The following is a 16,281-nucleotide window of genomic DNA, read 5'->3' on the forward strand; positions in this document are numbered from 1 at the left end:
TGAGTTTTGTATATCCAATCTGCTTGTTGACTAAATGCCTATCTTGTATTTGCAGCTCTTAAGAACAAACAAAGCAACAACAGCAACAGCAATAGCAACTGCAACAGCAGCAAGCGAACCATCAATGGTAGCAGCAACCGCAGCAGCTGCACCACTGCCCCAACAATCTTGAACAACACGATAGGAGCGTCGAGCTCTGGCATTCGCCTGAACAGTCCCAATAGGATAACGATAACGCGACGCAGCGCCAGCAACAAGATTAGCGTGCAGACTGTGAGCGCCTCCACGAATACGACCATCAGCAGCATCGGTGGCAGCAAGACCAACTACATTAAGAACTGTCTAATACGCAGCAGCAGCTGCAGCAACACGGCCACCAATGTCACGACGCTGGCACAGATTATGAGCAACAGCAGCACCAGCAGCGCCGCCAGTTTACTCAGCCAGCACAACAACAATAGCAACTGCAGCAACAGCAGCAATTTCAGCAACGCCTCGTCCGTGGGCAGCAGCATTAGCATTAGCAGCACCACCAGCAGCAGCACCACCAGCAATCACAGCAATCACAGCAACAGCAACAGCAGCAGCCACAGTCACAGCAACAGCAACAGCAACGACAGCAACAGCAGCAGCGGCCACAGTCTAAGTTTCAAGAGCAACGGCCGACATGTTGCCAGCATAGTGACAACAGCAGCATCCACTAACACCACTGCAACTGGCATTGGCATAATCACTGTCGACCCCGCGCCCCGAAAAAGCCGACCCAAGCTATCCTCGCCCACGCGCCACGGCCCCCAACAGTGTCAGGTGTGTGTTTCTGATTCTATACCAAAGTTTAGTCATTTACTTAAAGTCACCTATGTGTGTCTATGACGAGCTGTTTTTATAATCCACACCATAGCAACAAATATTCGCAAATATCTATATATTTATATGTATATACGTATATTTAGTACTAGTGTATACTAAATGTATATTTTATTTCCAACAGGAAAACAAACTGAGCCAATTAATTATGTTCATCTCGTTAGCGAGCATTAAGCTTTTATATATTTATATTGTTTTTTTCTGTTTACTCATCCTAATGCTTATATTTGTAGATCTTTAAACACAGTTATAAATCCTTTCATACAATGCGCACTAGATGCGCCTTTGTAGAAATTTCTAAATCAAATAAACATCCAATTTAATATCATGCAGCATTATAACGAATCGATAATTATCGATATTATAACTTGTTTTTATGAATGTAAACCTTTTCGTTTCTGCTGAAGCTACATACATTTCTGATAAATACATACTAGACATTCTTCTCTGCTATACTAAGTCAACGAGACCATATAAACGCACATCATTCCACCGCTATTGAAGTCTTGAAATATTCAACATATACTCGTGGATTTTCTCGCTTAAAAACTTCCTAATACGTATACGCTTCTTCTGATATATCAAAAACCCATTTCTTTGAATGTTAGAGCCTTGGAATATGCTTACATAGGTATACTCGTGGCGACCGCTCAATATCTAAATAATATTAAATTAAATATGGCTGCTATATCTAAGCCAATTGGGTACGTTTCAAATCAAAGCTTCAAATGCTGATGGCTGAACTATAATGGGATTATTATAAAATAATGTTAACATCACTTTGTGGTGCAGTTTCTCCCACTTGTGTGATAGATCTTTATGTGTAGAATACCTTAATTAATAATTATATATAATTTTGAAGTCAACTCACAATATATTTCAAGTTAGATATATGGGTTTTTATAATGAAAAATTTTTCGCATTTCACTTAATATCCACTCATCAAAAGTAGAAGGATTTTTTATCAATAATAAGCAATCAGTTGGAAATAATTAGTAATCTCAAGACAGTTTATGATATAAGACCCAGAAGATAATTTAGTGCTTTGTACATTTAAAAGAATCTATTAATTAATATGAATATTATTATATATAATGTTACTATCCCAGCAACCACAAACCTGTTAAGTAAAATTTCACAAAGATTCAATACACCTGCTTTAACTATGAGCTTTCCACTCATCTCTGGTAATATGCCTAATATGAAGGAAATATTTATATTTTAATGCACATAATCCCGGGTCTTCATCTAACATTGACATAGCTGAGAAGATTAATGGCGCTGTCAAATGAGGTCTTACTCAGGCGACGCCTGCCCCTGTCTCGATCTATTTTATGAGCACAGGCGTAATCAACGTATGTTCTATTACTCATACGCAGCGTGGCACATGAGCACTTCCAAAAAGTCCGTGCGGGCAGCCGTAACGCTTTCATGAATGTGGACGGCACTAATTACATATAATTTTCTTTTTAATAGATTTGCAGCAAGATCTTTGGAAATGCCTCGGCACTAGCCAAGCACAAACTGACGCACAGCGACGAACGGAAATACATCTGTGCGCTCTGCTCGAAGGCATTCAAGCGGCAAGATCACTTGTGAGTTAATGAAGCGCCACATTGATCCACTGATCCACTAATCCACTAATCTGCTTCTCCACTAACCCAACCAGAAACGGACACATGATGACGCATCGGAACAAGAAGCCCTACGAGTGCAAGGCGGAGGGCTGTGGCAAGTCCTATTGCGATGCTCGCTCCCTTCGCCGGCACTCGGAGAATCACCATGGGGGCGCGGCCACTCCCAACAACAACTCACTCTCGCCGACGACCAGCACCAACTGCGGCAACGTGAGCAGCGGCAGCAGTAGCAGCAGCAGCGTGGGCGTGGCCACCAACTCGCTCAGCCTGTCGCCGGCCACGGCGAGCGGCGATGCCAGCTCCCCGGACGGGGCCACCTGCATTCGCACCTACATTTCCACAGGCAGCACCGTGGTGGACGCAGCCACTGGCATTGCGCTCTCCGACGAGCAGATCAAGGCCATGAATCTGCCCATTAAAACTGGGGTCACACTGCTCTCGCCCACCACATCGACATCGTCGAACGCATCGTCCACAGCCTCCTCCTCGTGCTCCACATCGGGCAGCAGCGCCAGTGGCAACGGCAACGCCAGTGGCAGCTCTAACGGGAATTCGGTTGTCGCCGGCTCACCCACAATTACGCTCAGCGATGGCACCACGCTCGAGGGCGATGGATTGACGCGCGAGCAACTGGATCTCATCAGCAAAATCATGCAGCAGACCAAGCAGACCAGCGCCCAGGTCACGGTCTCCTCCCCCACCAGCGTCAGCTCCTACAAGATTAATACGGAGACAACGCAAGTCTCCTCGCGCCCACGCACCTGGAACATGCAATTGGTAAGCATCTGCGTGGAGGAGCTGAATCTGATATGAGCATGATATATTCATGATCAATTCCCACTTTCAGCTCAATAATGCACAGAATGTGACTGTAACTGTCGAGGATGGCACCGAGCTGGGTGGCACATCGTCAGGCTCAGCCGACGAGGTCAAAGACGATGAGCTGAGCCAACAGCTGGTGGCCGCCATTAATCCGCATCTGCTGAACATCGTCAAGATCGACAAGCCGGTCGAGTGCAATCTGTGCCATCGCAAGTTCAAGAATATACCCGCCCTCAATGGGCACATGCGCCTGCATGGCGGGTACTTCAAGAAGGATCCGGAAACGAAGCGCAGTGAGAAGAAGGACTCCAATGGGCCCCCGCTGCAGACAGCCAGCATAGGAGTGCGCGCTCTGATCGAGGAGAAAATCATCAGCAAACGGAAGGACATAACTAAGGTAAACCAATGATAAACCCTAGAAATGCAATCAATATTAATGCCCCTCTCATAGGGCGCCTTTGTGGTGCCTGCACCACCGAGCACCTCGTGCAGCAGCGGCAGCGTTGGAGTCTGCAGCAGCAACAGCAACACGCTGCGACGCTCGATCAGTGACCTGGAGAGCTTTCTCAACCCCAAGTGCAGCAGCACCAGCCTGAGCCAGGCGCTATCCACCAGCAGCAGCACCACCACAGCGGTGCTGCCCGCAGCAACCACAATCAAGAGCAGCAACGGGCTAAGCATACAGCAGATTGGCCTGCCGCAGAGCATCGAGATCTTCAGCGGAGGTCACAGGCAGCCTAAGACTCTCAGCTTGGGCAGTGGTGCCAACACCATCACCATAACCACCAACAATGTGCCTACCACAACGACGATGAGCGCCCTGACGGCACTGAAGGGCGGCGGCACCATCAACGGCCTCTCCAGCAACGTGGACCCCAAGGACTCGACATTGATTGAGCTGCTCAAGCGGGGCACGCGCATCGCCGTCGCCTCCAAGAAGACGCACATGCAGTCGCAGAACGGCACGAATCTCCTGCTGAGCAATGTGACGGGCACGGAGCTGACTACGATTGGCAGCACCGGGCGACAGATAATAACCAACAACAACCGCACCGTCATCATACCCTCGGATGTGCATGTGGTGTCTACCAAGAGCAAGCTCGTCTCCAGCCAGGCCATTACGGCTAGCGACAGCAGCAACATCAACAGCAGCAACAGCAGCAACAATAGCGGCAGCAGCAATGCCACGTGCTCCTCCAGCAGCATCTCGTTGCCGGACGGCACTCCGCTCTCAGTGGCCATTGCGAACAGCCAGGAGAATCTGGGAGTCAGTGAGGCCAGCAGCATTACGAGCGGAGGCGGTGTTTACACAGTGACCTACACGAGCGATGCGGATGCATCGGACCTCTTCGACGACGCTGAGGTGTACAATGTCTCGGATACGGAAATGCTGCTCCAAACGGTGGACACTATGGAACTGCTCAATGATGAGGAGGATGGGGTGAACAAGACGGAACATTCCGATGACTTTTCGCTGCTCAGCGAGGCCGGCGAGGCGGTGCACACGCAGCTGGTCAAGACGGAGCCGGGACTAACCAGCACAACGAGCAGCGTCAACAAGACGACGCCATTGCCCACCTTCCAGCAATTCCATTCCAAGGAGATCATCATGCAGAACAGCTCGCAGATTCAGGCCATCGCCAACATGCGCAACGGGAGCAATCTCGGCGTGCTCTCCTCACCCTTACATTCGCCAATAGCCTATCCGACGCCGCCGTCCAGCCACGAGAATATGGCACAGTCCTCACCCTTCATAGAGGATGCTGCGGCTCAGTTTGTGGACGCCAGTCACACGTTCTTTGGCGACAAGACAGACTTCTCGCACGTCTACTTCAAGACAGACGACGGCGACTCCCTGCAGCAGCTCACCGAGAACGACAACGAGAAGATACTCAAGCTGAAGACGGTGTTGGAGGAGAGCAGCTTCGACCCGTCCATTAAAGTGGAGGATCTGCTGAGTGGCACCGAGGATGATGCTGAGTGCGACCTGCGCGAGTTTGCCGAGACGAATCTGTCGTTCCTGGACGAGGATCAGGAGTTCCTGAATGACTCACGCAACGCCACCTCCCCGCTGTCCGAGTCCTTCTTCACCAGCGGCATTGGCTCGGCCGAGGATGTTAAGCAGGTGCTGCGCGAGGTGCTGCCCGAAGAGAATATCCAGCTGCAGCTGAGCAGCGAGCAGCAGGGCGAGAACATTATTGATCTTTACTACTTGCCCGGCCTCGGCCTGCAGTCCCAAATGATGCCCAACTCCGATGATCCGCTGCTGTCCTCATCGCCCCGCGAGTTCGGCCAGCAGCGCCAAGTGCTGCACGCAGCAACAGCTGCAACTACTACGAACGTGCAGCCCATGGAGCAATTGCAGTCGACGACTGCGCTTTACGACCAGCAGCAACAGCAGCAACAGCAGCAACAGCAGCAACAGCAGCAGCAGCAGCAGCAACAGCAACAGCAGCAGCAACAGCAACAACAACTGCAGCTGCAATTGCAAATGCAACAGCAGCAGCAGGAGCAGCAGCAACCACAAGAGCATCAACAGCAGGAGAGTCAGCAGCAACAATTGCAACTGACACAGCTGCCAGCAATTCAAAGCGAGCAACAGCAACAGCAGCAAACAGATTTTGTGCTGACCAACTTCTCGCCGGTGAGCTGTCAAGCCCAGTATATGGATGCCAATCAGCAGCAGCAGCAACAGCAGTCGATGATGTTGCAGCCCTTGAATAGCCTGCTGCAGCCGATGCTCTATGGCAACAGTGGGGCTGGCAGCAACAAGTCCGCATTTAGCACGGTTCAGGCGACTGCACTGGATGCGAGCCTGCTCTTTGCCTGCGACGACTCCAAGAGCAACTGCAGCAAGCCCATGCTGCCCGCTGCAATTCCGACCGTCGTCACTGCTGGCTCGAGTGTGGCCAATCTGCAGCCGTTGTCCAATCAAACGAATTCCATACTGAAGCGGCGCCTGCGCTCCAATGGGGCGCAGGATGTGCACAAGTTCTCGAAATTCCACACACTCTCGCCGCACCGCTCCAAGCTGCGCAAGCCGTCGCGGACCCACTACACGCCTGCCCCAATACTCAATCCGGATCGCAAGGGCACCGGACTCTACTGCAATGTGCGCAAGCAGCTTGGCCAGGGCATGTTCGATGTGTTCGACGATGACTTTGGGGATCCCGTGGGCTTGGTGGACTTCTGCGATGAGTCCAAGGTCAACCTCGGCTCCACCTATCAAGCGCAAATCCCAGCCTGCAAGGCGCCAGAGGAGTCCCTCAAAGAGCCCATGTGCGCCGACCTCATGTGGGACCCCAGCGTCCAGCTGGACGATAAGATACTGATGCGTTACATCGATCTCAGCAAGTCATCGGCCGTACCCATGGGCAGCCATTCCGAGGAAGTGGCCCTACAGACTCTGCTCGACGCCAAAGGCAACTCGGCGGCAGCGGTGCTCGCACTACTGCAGATGCAGTCCAGCGCATTCCAGATGAAGTGGACTGCCTACGAGCTAGAACAATTTCTACGCGGCCTCGAGAAACACGGCAAGGACTTTGGCAAAATCGCGAGCGAGGTGAGATTAACGGCAATTATTATGAAAAACAATTTTGCTCAGCTCATATCATATCATATCAGATATTGATATTGCGTATATCTACTCTGCTTGTTATGAAAGGTTTTGATCTTGAGGCATTCTAAAAGGTTTCCTATAAGCTATTAAATTAGCACAGGAAGAGATCTTCAGTAACTCAACTTTTGGAGCCCTAGCTGTATGATTTTAGAAAATTTTTACTTTTTCCGATTTTTCAAACTCCCAAAAGACATTCAAATATAATTTTTAGTAAATCATTGATACGAACACTACAAACGCATCCGACAATTTTCTACGAAATTTCAATATATAGATTGAAAACCCACGAAAAATAATCTAATTTATTTGATAGAAAGGGCTATCGAAATTTTAGGCTATAGGATTTAAAATTGTAAATATCTATCATTCGATTTTCAAACTAACATGATAGGGAACTAACGTATCATAAAATAACATGACTACAATGACTCTACTGTAAGAATGAAATATCAAATTAATTAAATAGATACTCGGAAACTAGATAAACCTTATTTATAGCTTCTTCAAATAGATTCTTTGGCTTTGGTCTATTCACAGTCAAGCATGAACTGTGTACAAAATCAGCTTAGAGTATCTTTAAGTCGGACACTCCCGACCATTGCAATTTCAGTTAATATGACCATCATTCAGAGAGATTATGTACATGTCTTACAGCTTCACACAAAGACTTCTGGCGAATGCGTGCAAATGTATTACTTTTGGAAGAAACTCTGTGTGGATTACAAGGTGTCGCATCTGAAAATGGAGCCAGTTCCTGCGACCGTTCCGACGGTGGAGCAGAAGCCCTACGTATGCGAGATTGCCGACTGCTCGGCGGTAAGTAGTGTTCAGAGTGCGGGTAGACCTGTTCAGGTCACGCTACGCTATCCCGATTCCCTGTTGCGCTATTTAGTACCCACATACACACGCGTCTACCAAATACCCCCACAACTCACTCCGGCTCATTTTTACTTTCTTTCTTGTACATAATGCCGCTTTCTCTGCGTTCCATGACCAAAATGTAGAGCTTCAGTTCTAAGGCGGCGCTGCATGGTCATGTTCGCATACACGCTTACGGTAGAAATGCCAGCAACAACAACAGCAACAACAACAGCCACAACAACAGCAATAGCAACAACAACCAGCATGCCACGGCAACTAGTGCCAACAGCAACCATAATTCCAGCAACAACAACAACACCAATAGCAGCAACGCATGCACTCCCCTGACTAGCAGCAGTCAACAGACTAGCAACAATGCAACAACAACCATAACGCACACTAATGGCCATAACAACACCACCGCGAGCAACAACAACAACAACAATATGAACAACAACAGCAACAGCATCGCTGGCATTTCCACAAACCCAACGATGCTCTCAGTGGCAAGCACAGCATTAGCAACAGCTGCATCATCAGCCGCAACAGCAGCTGTTGCCGGCGCAGCAGCAGCAACGGCATCGACAGCAATGAAAGACGGTAGCAACAGCAACAATTCCAATATGCCCAAGGACAGTGAATTTCCCTGCAAGGTGTGCGGCAAGTAAGATTCCCCCAAGAAACTATCCAACAACAATTCGTAAAATACTAAAAACAAATACCAAATTGTCAAGCTCATAAGAGAATCTTAAAATTTATTGAGAATTTTGAATTTCGCAAGCATATTGAGCGATTTGAGTGCCCGTATTGAGTTAAGACCGTAAAGCACGCTATATCGTAACCGTACCGTAACTTTCGTCTCAAAAGATATTCGTTCGATTGAGCCCGAAGTCTGGCTTGTTTCTAGCTAGAATTTGCTCTGTTCATTTCTCATTTTAACATTTTGAACGTCATTTTGTTTTCTATTCGAATATATTTTCAATTATTTTCTGCTGTTCTTCACATTTTTTCGTACCTATTTCTGCCTACTCGATTTGCTTTGTAGACTCTTTTATAGTTGAGTTTCGTGTATCCAAGTCTTATTTTTGTGCCGTTTAGTTTTAGCGTTCAATCATTAAGCGATAATAATTGTTGTTATTGTTGTTGTATTGTATTTTGTTGTTCCATGATGCCAAAACCAAACCAAAACGAAAAAAAAAAAAATATATATATATATATATATATACAGTATATATTGAAATCGAAACAATCAAATCAATAAATGATTCAATAAATTGCAATTTTAAAGCGAAGAGTCACAACTCGCAAATAGGCGTTACTGAAATCAGCTCCTCACAGACTCTCAGCCAAGGGGTCAACTCGAGCCGGCCGATCTCTGGGTAAGTAAGTGAATTTGGCTTATCATTTTCCGTTTTCACTTTGCGTTTCATTCATTTGATTTGTTTTCTGTCTCGAACCTCTTTGTTCTCTGATTTTAATGTACTAACCTCAATTGGTTTTGATACTACTCGAAATGTAGCGCGCTAAGTGCCCTTTGCATTTCATCTATTGTACATACATATAACTCGAATGTCCCATTTACCGTTTCTGGGGCAATTCGTTCATCGACTTTTTAAACAATTTCTAAATGTGAAAATCTTTCATAATATGACGGAGCTTGCTTTATGCGTGATCCTGAACCCGATCCTGATCCCGGTCCTGGTCCTGGTCCTGGTCCTGGTCCTCAGCAACTAATTGGCTAACGAATTGATCGAAATTCAAACCGTTTTGAGATCACAACTGAAGAATCGCCGCAATCGTCTACATTATTCAATAACATTTCAGCGCACATTTCTTTTCAACTCTTTCGTTCTCTTACAACAACTGTATTTATTAATTTTTCTGTTTTACGTTCGAACAACTACCAAGCAAAACTCTGTACTCTCCATAGTAAATAATAACAACAAAGCAATTTATCTACACACAAGGCTAAGTAACTTTCAAAACAAAAGAAAAGAAAAAACTAAAAAAACAAAAAATTGATCGATCTTTGCATGAATCACCGCAATATCTATATGCATAAATAGAAATATATATATACCTATATATGTGTGCATGTCGCTTAGATGCCAACTACTTATACTCTGCTATATCTGTGCTCAACTCTCCATCTAAATGTCTTAATAGCCTGTACTAAAAATATGCATTTTAGTTAGTTGGATCCTGTTCACGTCGGACTCTAATGAAAACGCACTTTCTTTTTCTCTCTCCCTCTCACTCTGCCAGAGTCTTCAATAAGGTGAAGAGCCGCAGCGCCCATATGAAAACGCATCGAGTACAAGAAGCGGAACAACTATCCAATTCCAAACAGCAATCATCCACACTTGTTGTTGCCGTCGCCACAACAGCAGCATCCGCAGCAGCAGCAGCAGCAGCAACATCCTCAGCAGCAACAGCAATGGCTACAGCAACATCCTAGATTAACTATGGACAGCGAGCCGCAGGAAGGCCTCAGCATCGATTGACAATCGCGTTAAGCAAGCAGCAAGCATTGTTTACAACTTTTAGAATATAATTAAATTAATCGATACTCGATCGAATGGATCCGAGTTCAATGTGTATAGTTAAGTAAATGAATATCGTAATTTCGATGTATTCAAAAGTTAAAGGCATTTTTTCTCATTTTCACACTCTTTTCCTATCTAACTACCTAGCCAACTATCTATCTATAAATCTAACTATCTATCTTTCTATCTAGCTGACTACAACACACAAATCAGAGTCTTAGTTTAATTTGTATATACATACATATATAAATATATAAATATTTATATAACTAATATTGAAGCAAGTTCAAATTGAATTGTTATTAACTATTACTGTAGGCAAATGCAATATTTGTGTTACAAACAACAAAACTTTACTATACCTACCGTATTTTTATAGTAGGCGTTTTTCTCTCGACTCTCGACTCGACTGTAGTTTTAAATTCTAAGCCTAAATCAATCACGTTGAGTAAATCTAGTAGCGCGTACGTAACTGTTAACTAAATGTTTTTCTACTTAACAACTAGTTGCATCCCATTTCACAGTTACTTTACGATACATGTTTAGTCCGTAAGAGCTCCGATATACATAAGTCGATGAGCATATATACCGATATATATATATATATATATATATATACATATATGAATCACTAACACTACAAATGATTGTTGTTTTAGGTTCTAAGCTACCGTTCAAACAAATTTCAAGCGTTTAAACTTAATCTTTTATTGTACTTACACACCTAGAAACTATTGTAGATCATTTTGCTGCATCAGAGGCGAAAGCAAAAGCAAATGAAAAATCTAGTGAAATCAAGTGATATTGAGTGAGATCAAAAACGATTTTAGCTAAAGAGAAATAAACAAAGTGAAACTCAAATTGAAACATTTTAACTTTTAACAAGAAGCTGTATATAGAAACTACACGGTACATGCATATAAGTAGATAAATATATATATACATATTGTAAATATATACTGAATTCTAAAATTAAGTATTTAAATAGTATATATTATTAATACTATTATTTAAATGTTTCTCCAAAAATGAATAAAAGACATAATATTTATTAAATCGATCAAACACACACACGAACATACACAGACAAACTAACACACACGAACACTCATTCACCTCGAGGCAAAAAACTTAAAGTTCTTTTCGTTTAGCCCCAGAGAATAACAATACATATATATATTAGCATACATATAACGTTTTTAATAGATATATATATATAGTAATTAATAATATGTGTATGTATGTATATGTATATGTACATAGTACAAACAGTAAATCTGCCATTAAAATGAACAACAACAGCAACAACAACAAGAATCACACGTTTTCCATTTGGAGAGTGAGCGAATGTACTACAACAAATAGATCAATTGAGTGTACGCAATAAATGTTAACGAGGCCAGTGGTATATTATGACGTAAATAAGTATAATTAATATACTATATATGTATAATGTAATCTAATTTAACTGTAATTAAAAACCCAAATGTATTTAGAGCTACAACTCAATACCCACACACACACACATACACCCACACACACAAACACGGCCAAGCAAAGAAAAAACTTGTAGCAATTTTTATGGTTGTAATTTGCTTATTGTCTACATCAGCTACGATTAGTGTAAATAAGTATTAAAAATAATTAATCCAGTCCTGAACTTCAATACTCAAACGAACGCGACTGCAGGATGTGGGATATAGTCTATAGGATAATGCAATATTTATAGAGGCGCCGATCCGGTGCTGAAATAATAATTTGCTGCCTGCGCTGTAAAAGTTGAATCCTTCTTTTTTTTTTCTTACAAATAGATGGCATACGCATAGCCCTTAGTTATACAATATATCGTTCGTTAGAGATTTCTGAGTGTATAAGTACGCATTACTAGTAGACACATTTATTCAATATGTAGCCAAATAATTGCATAAGTAGAAACTTGTAAGCGACAGCTAAAGCAAACCCACCACAAAGTATCTTCAAACAGTTTGTTGTGGGCCTCGGAAGCCGCTTAAAGACTCTTCTCAGCCAGTTACACTATTTTTATACATACATACAATATATGTATATATATGTTAGCCGAAAGCAATCTTGTATACACAGACAAACAATAGAACTTCTAATTTCAGCTAATCAACTTTTGTTGTGTGCATTTTCTCAACAGACTCAACACTCGACTCAGTTTCCCTTTCGTTTTCCACATAATACTTTTTATGTTCGCATGGAAGAATGAGAGAATATTTAAAGTAAATGCCTTCAAAGCTTAGATCTTAAGTCTTCAAACGTATGCTTATACAAGAGGAATATACCATAAATAACAAATATGAACTTTAGCTGTATTATTTAGGTAAAATTAGACATGTAATCGATACTTTGTTGCTTTATCAAAAAAAAGTTTCCTACAGATTAAAAAAAAAAAAATTGAAAACAAAAGCCATATTTCAAATAAGAAACGAGTTAAATAATAATATTAAGCTAGGCTGTAATTTCTATGTCGAAGTGGCGAATTTATCTCTCGATTACTTATTGTTTCATCATCGATCATAAACATATACAATATTATTTAGTTTTATGTTTCACCTTTTTGCACTTTCTATTGATTAAATTTGTTATTTCAATGTGATTTGGGTGCATTTTTATTTTTTAATTACTCGAAACGCAAACAAAGTAGATATGACAATCTGTGAAATGTATTCTCTGCTATATTCACTTTCCTCTTATTTCGAAAAAAAAAAACACAAAAAAAAAATTATATATATATATATATAAAAGCAAAGCAAAACAAAAACTGCAATCTCAGCGGCGCCAGCAGCACTTTTTTCGAATACTCTGCGTTGTGATTGTTCATTAAGAATGTATAATAACTATTTATGCAGTACACAGATATCCATATTCGATTACTGTGTATATGTCAACTATATAAGATCTGTATATAAACACCTAACGAAAGCTGGATCTGCACGTCACAGACTTATTTTTAGCTCAACAACTCAACAACTCGAAAGCTCAAACTCAACAAGTGAATAAACAATATAAAACTCGGATTAGTTAAGATTCAAGTCTACTAATTGAGAAGTTGGTGTATGACAACTATACGACACTACTTACATATGTACAGACATCAATTTATAACAATAATTTTACTATACAAATTACATGCATGGCGCAAAGCTTCTTATATGGAGTTTACCATAGGCGCAGGTATCTAAAAACCAGGAAAAACAAAAAAAAAAAAACTTGGAAAAAATCTTTCTTTATTGATAAACGATTGATAATAGCTCTTAGACATATCAATTTAATTTAAACTACAAACAAAATAAAATAAAAACATAAGTGAAACATTCAATATATATATATATATATACAAATATATATATAGAAAACAGACACAGATAAGATTATGTACATTTCTATGGATGTATTCCTGTTTAGCTCATAAGTCAAATAGAAAAGTTTTAGGCTAAATGCCAGCAATGCAAATATGTAGAATATATATATGAAACTTCATGGGGCAAACGAGAAAATGGGCTTGACGATGAATCCATGAATAATCGACAAGCATTCAGAAGATAGAGCCAAAAACATTCGCCCAAAACTTTGACAACTCAGCCATATTAACATAAAAAGTAATATTTATATTCATTTTTAGTTCAAGTCGAAAATTATCCTAACAAAAAACTAATTTTTGTCACTTCTCTATTCTTTCTCAGAACAACTTTAGTTAACTTTTTATTTATTATGAGTTTGCCTCAACCTCAACCTTATATGCGTTTGCTCGTAAACACTTTAAACGATTACGCTTAAGGCGGAAAAAGTTGGGTAGAGTCATTGCTCCAGCTCATTGCCGAGGATTGGCGATCCAATCCAAAAATATTATAAAATACAAAGACAAAGATGAAGTAACCATATACATATATATATAAGTAAACAAAGAACTCTCAGACGTAAGTTTTAACTGTAATATGCAGAAATCTTTTATAAAAGAAAAATAAACTGTTACTTTATGGCATTAGCTTGAATGCTATAATAACCTCTTGTTGAACTTAAATTGTACTTAGCATGTAAATTCTCTGAAATGCAGACATACACACACTCTTTCACACACACACACATATATATATATATATATTTATATTGTACTAATATGCGATATTATTGAGATGGTAAGAAATATTTTATGGTACATGCATATGGCATACATCATATGGATGGGTACAAATGCATGAATGTAAACATACATAAATGTTTTCATGGTTGTAACTGATGATCAAAATAGGTGTAAATTGAAATTGAAACTGAAAACAAAATCGAAGTTGAAATTGAAATTGAAATGAATGGCAAACGGATTTTACGTACGTGCTATCATTTAAAATATGTATGTAAAACTGCTTTAACTATGCTTTACAATTTTTACAAATGTAAATGTTTTTAGTCATATAACTTATGCATTTTTTTCAACGAATCTAAATCGAGAACCGATCCGAATCGAAATCGATATCGAGCACGAAAACGTAAACGATATAGCTTTTTAGTTACTGAACACGTATTTAAATACGATATTTTATTGTTTCTTATACACATGCTAACAATATTCTTTACTATATTATTAAATTCGATGTCAAATTGAATAACGTAAAGATATTTGAGAATCATGAATATTCCCTCCAAAAATAATTTTTAAAATTATGTATTTTGCTAAAGTGGTCGGTCACAAATCGTTCGACTATGGCTGCATCTCTGATAATTATAATGGAACGACAAGTTTTTAGCATATTGAAGCATATTGTATTTAGCTGATGTTACCAGTTATATTTAACATTAACATTAAAATACTTATGATTATTATGATTATTGTGTATTGTATGTGTATGTGTAACGTACAATGTTGTGTACATGTAAACTTCTTGAAAAAAAAAACAAAAACAAAAACAAAACTCACAAAAAAGAAAAAATCATAAAAAAAAAAAAACAAAAACAAAAAAAAGAAACGCAAAAAAAATTTTAAAAAACGTGTGGCTCTTGCCATTAAATTGTAGTCAATTCTTCGAATGTATTAGATTAAGTGAGAAAACAAAATGAATATAAGAAACGTATGCATTACATTGCAAGCAAATTGTACCGAAAATGATGATGATATATGGACACTATTTTCTAAAAATATTACAACAATAATTTATTGATTTGTTGGCAATTTTATAAATACATACAAACATATGTATACACGTACATACATATTATACAGTTACTTTTGTTAGCTAGCCAAAAACGACAACGACGACAACTTAGGTAGCGCTGAGGTAGTTAAACTTTATGAATGTTGTACCCGGTACACCCACTAGCATGAGACAAAGAGAGAGTGAGATCTGTACAGAACCCTGCCTCACAGATGAACGACGATAATTACCGTTACCTACCTACTAGTTAGCAATGATGTCCGCTGTCTCCTTAGACAAATACACACACATACACATATATAACAGTCTCTGACACAGACAGACAGACAGACATAACACACACACGCCCACTCTCTTACACTTTGTTGTATTCGTTGTACTCTGCCATTTTTTGGTGTGATATTCTATTGGTTGTGCGACTGCTTTAAGGTCGTTATACACATTGTTGCATTTCTACAAACAAAAACGAAACAGAAATAAAATTTTGTAATGAGTTCAACTTCAATTTCCTGACGTTGCTTTAGTTGTACAAATTTATACATTAGGTGTTTATTTATCTATACGTTTTTCTCCTATAGAAACAAAACTGTAACTATTTGTTAACTATTTTAGTCCATATGTTACATACCTTTAGGTTTAAGTCGTGTAATTTAATCAAAAATCATTTGAGCAACCTTAATGGAAATGAAGTAAACTTACAAAGAATCTAGTAACACAAAAAAAAAGAAACATTTAAATATGTAAAACACAAATAAACT

General features: G+C 40.6%; 1 protein-coding gene across 8 annotated transcripts in view; it reads left to right on the plus strand.

The window, feature by feature from the left end:
* Positions 1 to 10,453, plus strand: part of LOC6572403 (serine-rich adhesin for platelets) — a 31,021-nt gene extending 20,568 nt beyond the window's left edge. For 3 of the 8 annotated variants that reach the window (XM_044007627.1, XM_032728153.2, XM_032728152.2), the window contains 8 exons: positions 56 to 807; positions 2,344 to 2,462; positions 2,537 to 3,281; positions 3,352 to 3,723; positions 3,778 to 6,888; positions 7,600 to 7,761; positions 7,950 to 8,470; positions 10,072 to 10,453. In XM_044007627.1, the coding sequence (XP_043863562.1) occupies positions 56 to 807; positions 2,344 to 2,462; positions 2,537 to 3,281; positions 3,352 to 3,723; positions 3,778 to 6,888; positions 7,600 to 7,761; positions 7,950 to 8,470; positions 10,072 to 10,264 (5,975 nt within the window). In that variant the 3' untranslated portion in view covers positions 10,265 to 10,453. The other 5 variants (XR_004363776.2, XR_004363778.2, XM_032728154.2 and 2 more) reach the window with 5 other exon arrangements.
* Positions 10,454 to 16,281: the final 5,828 nt, after the last annotated feature.

This window comes from Drosophila mojavensis, unplaced genomic scaffold, assembly GCF_018153725.1.
Source record: "Drosophila mojavensis isolate 15081-1352.22 unplaced genomic scaffold, ASM1815372v1 contig_19, whole genome shotgun sequence".
Classification (NCBI taxonomy): domain Eukaryota; kingdom Metazoa; phylum Arthropoda; class Insecta; order Diptera; family Drosophilidae; genus Drosophila; species Drosophila mojavensis.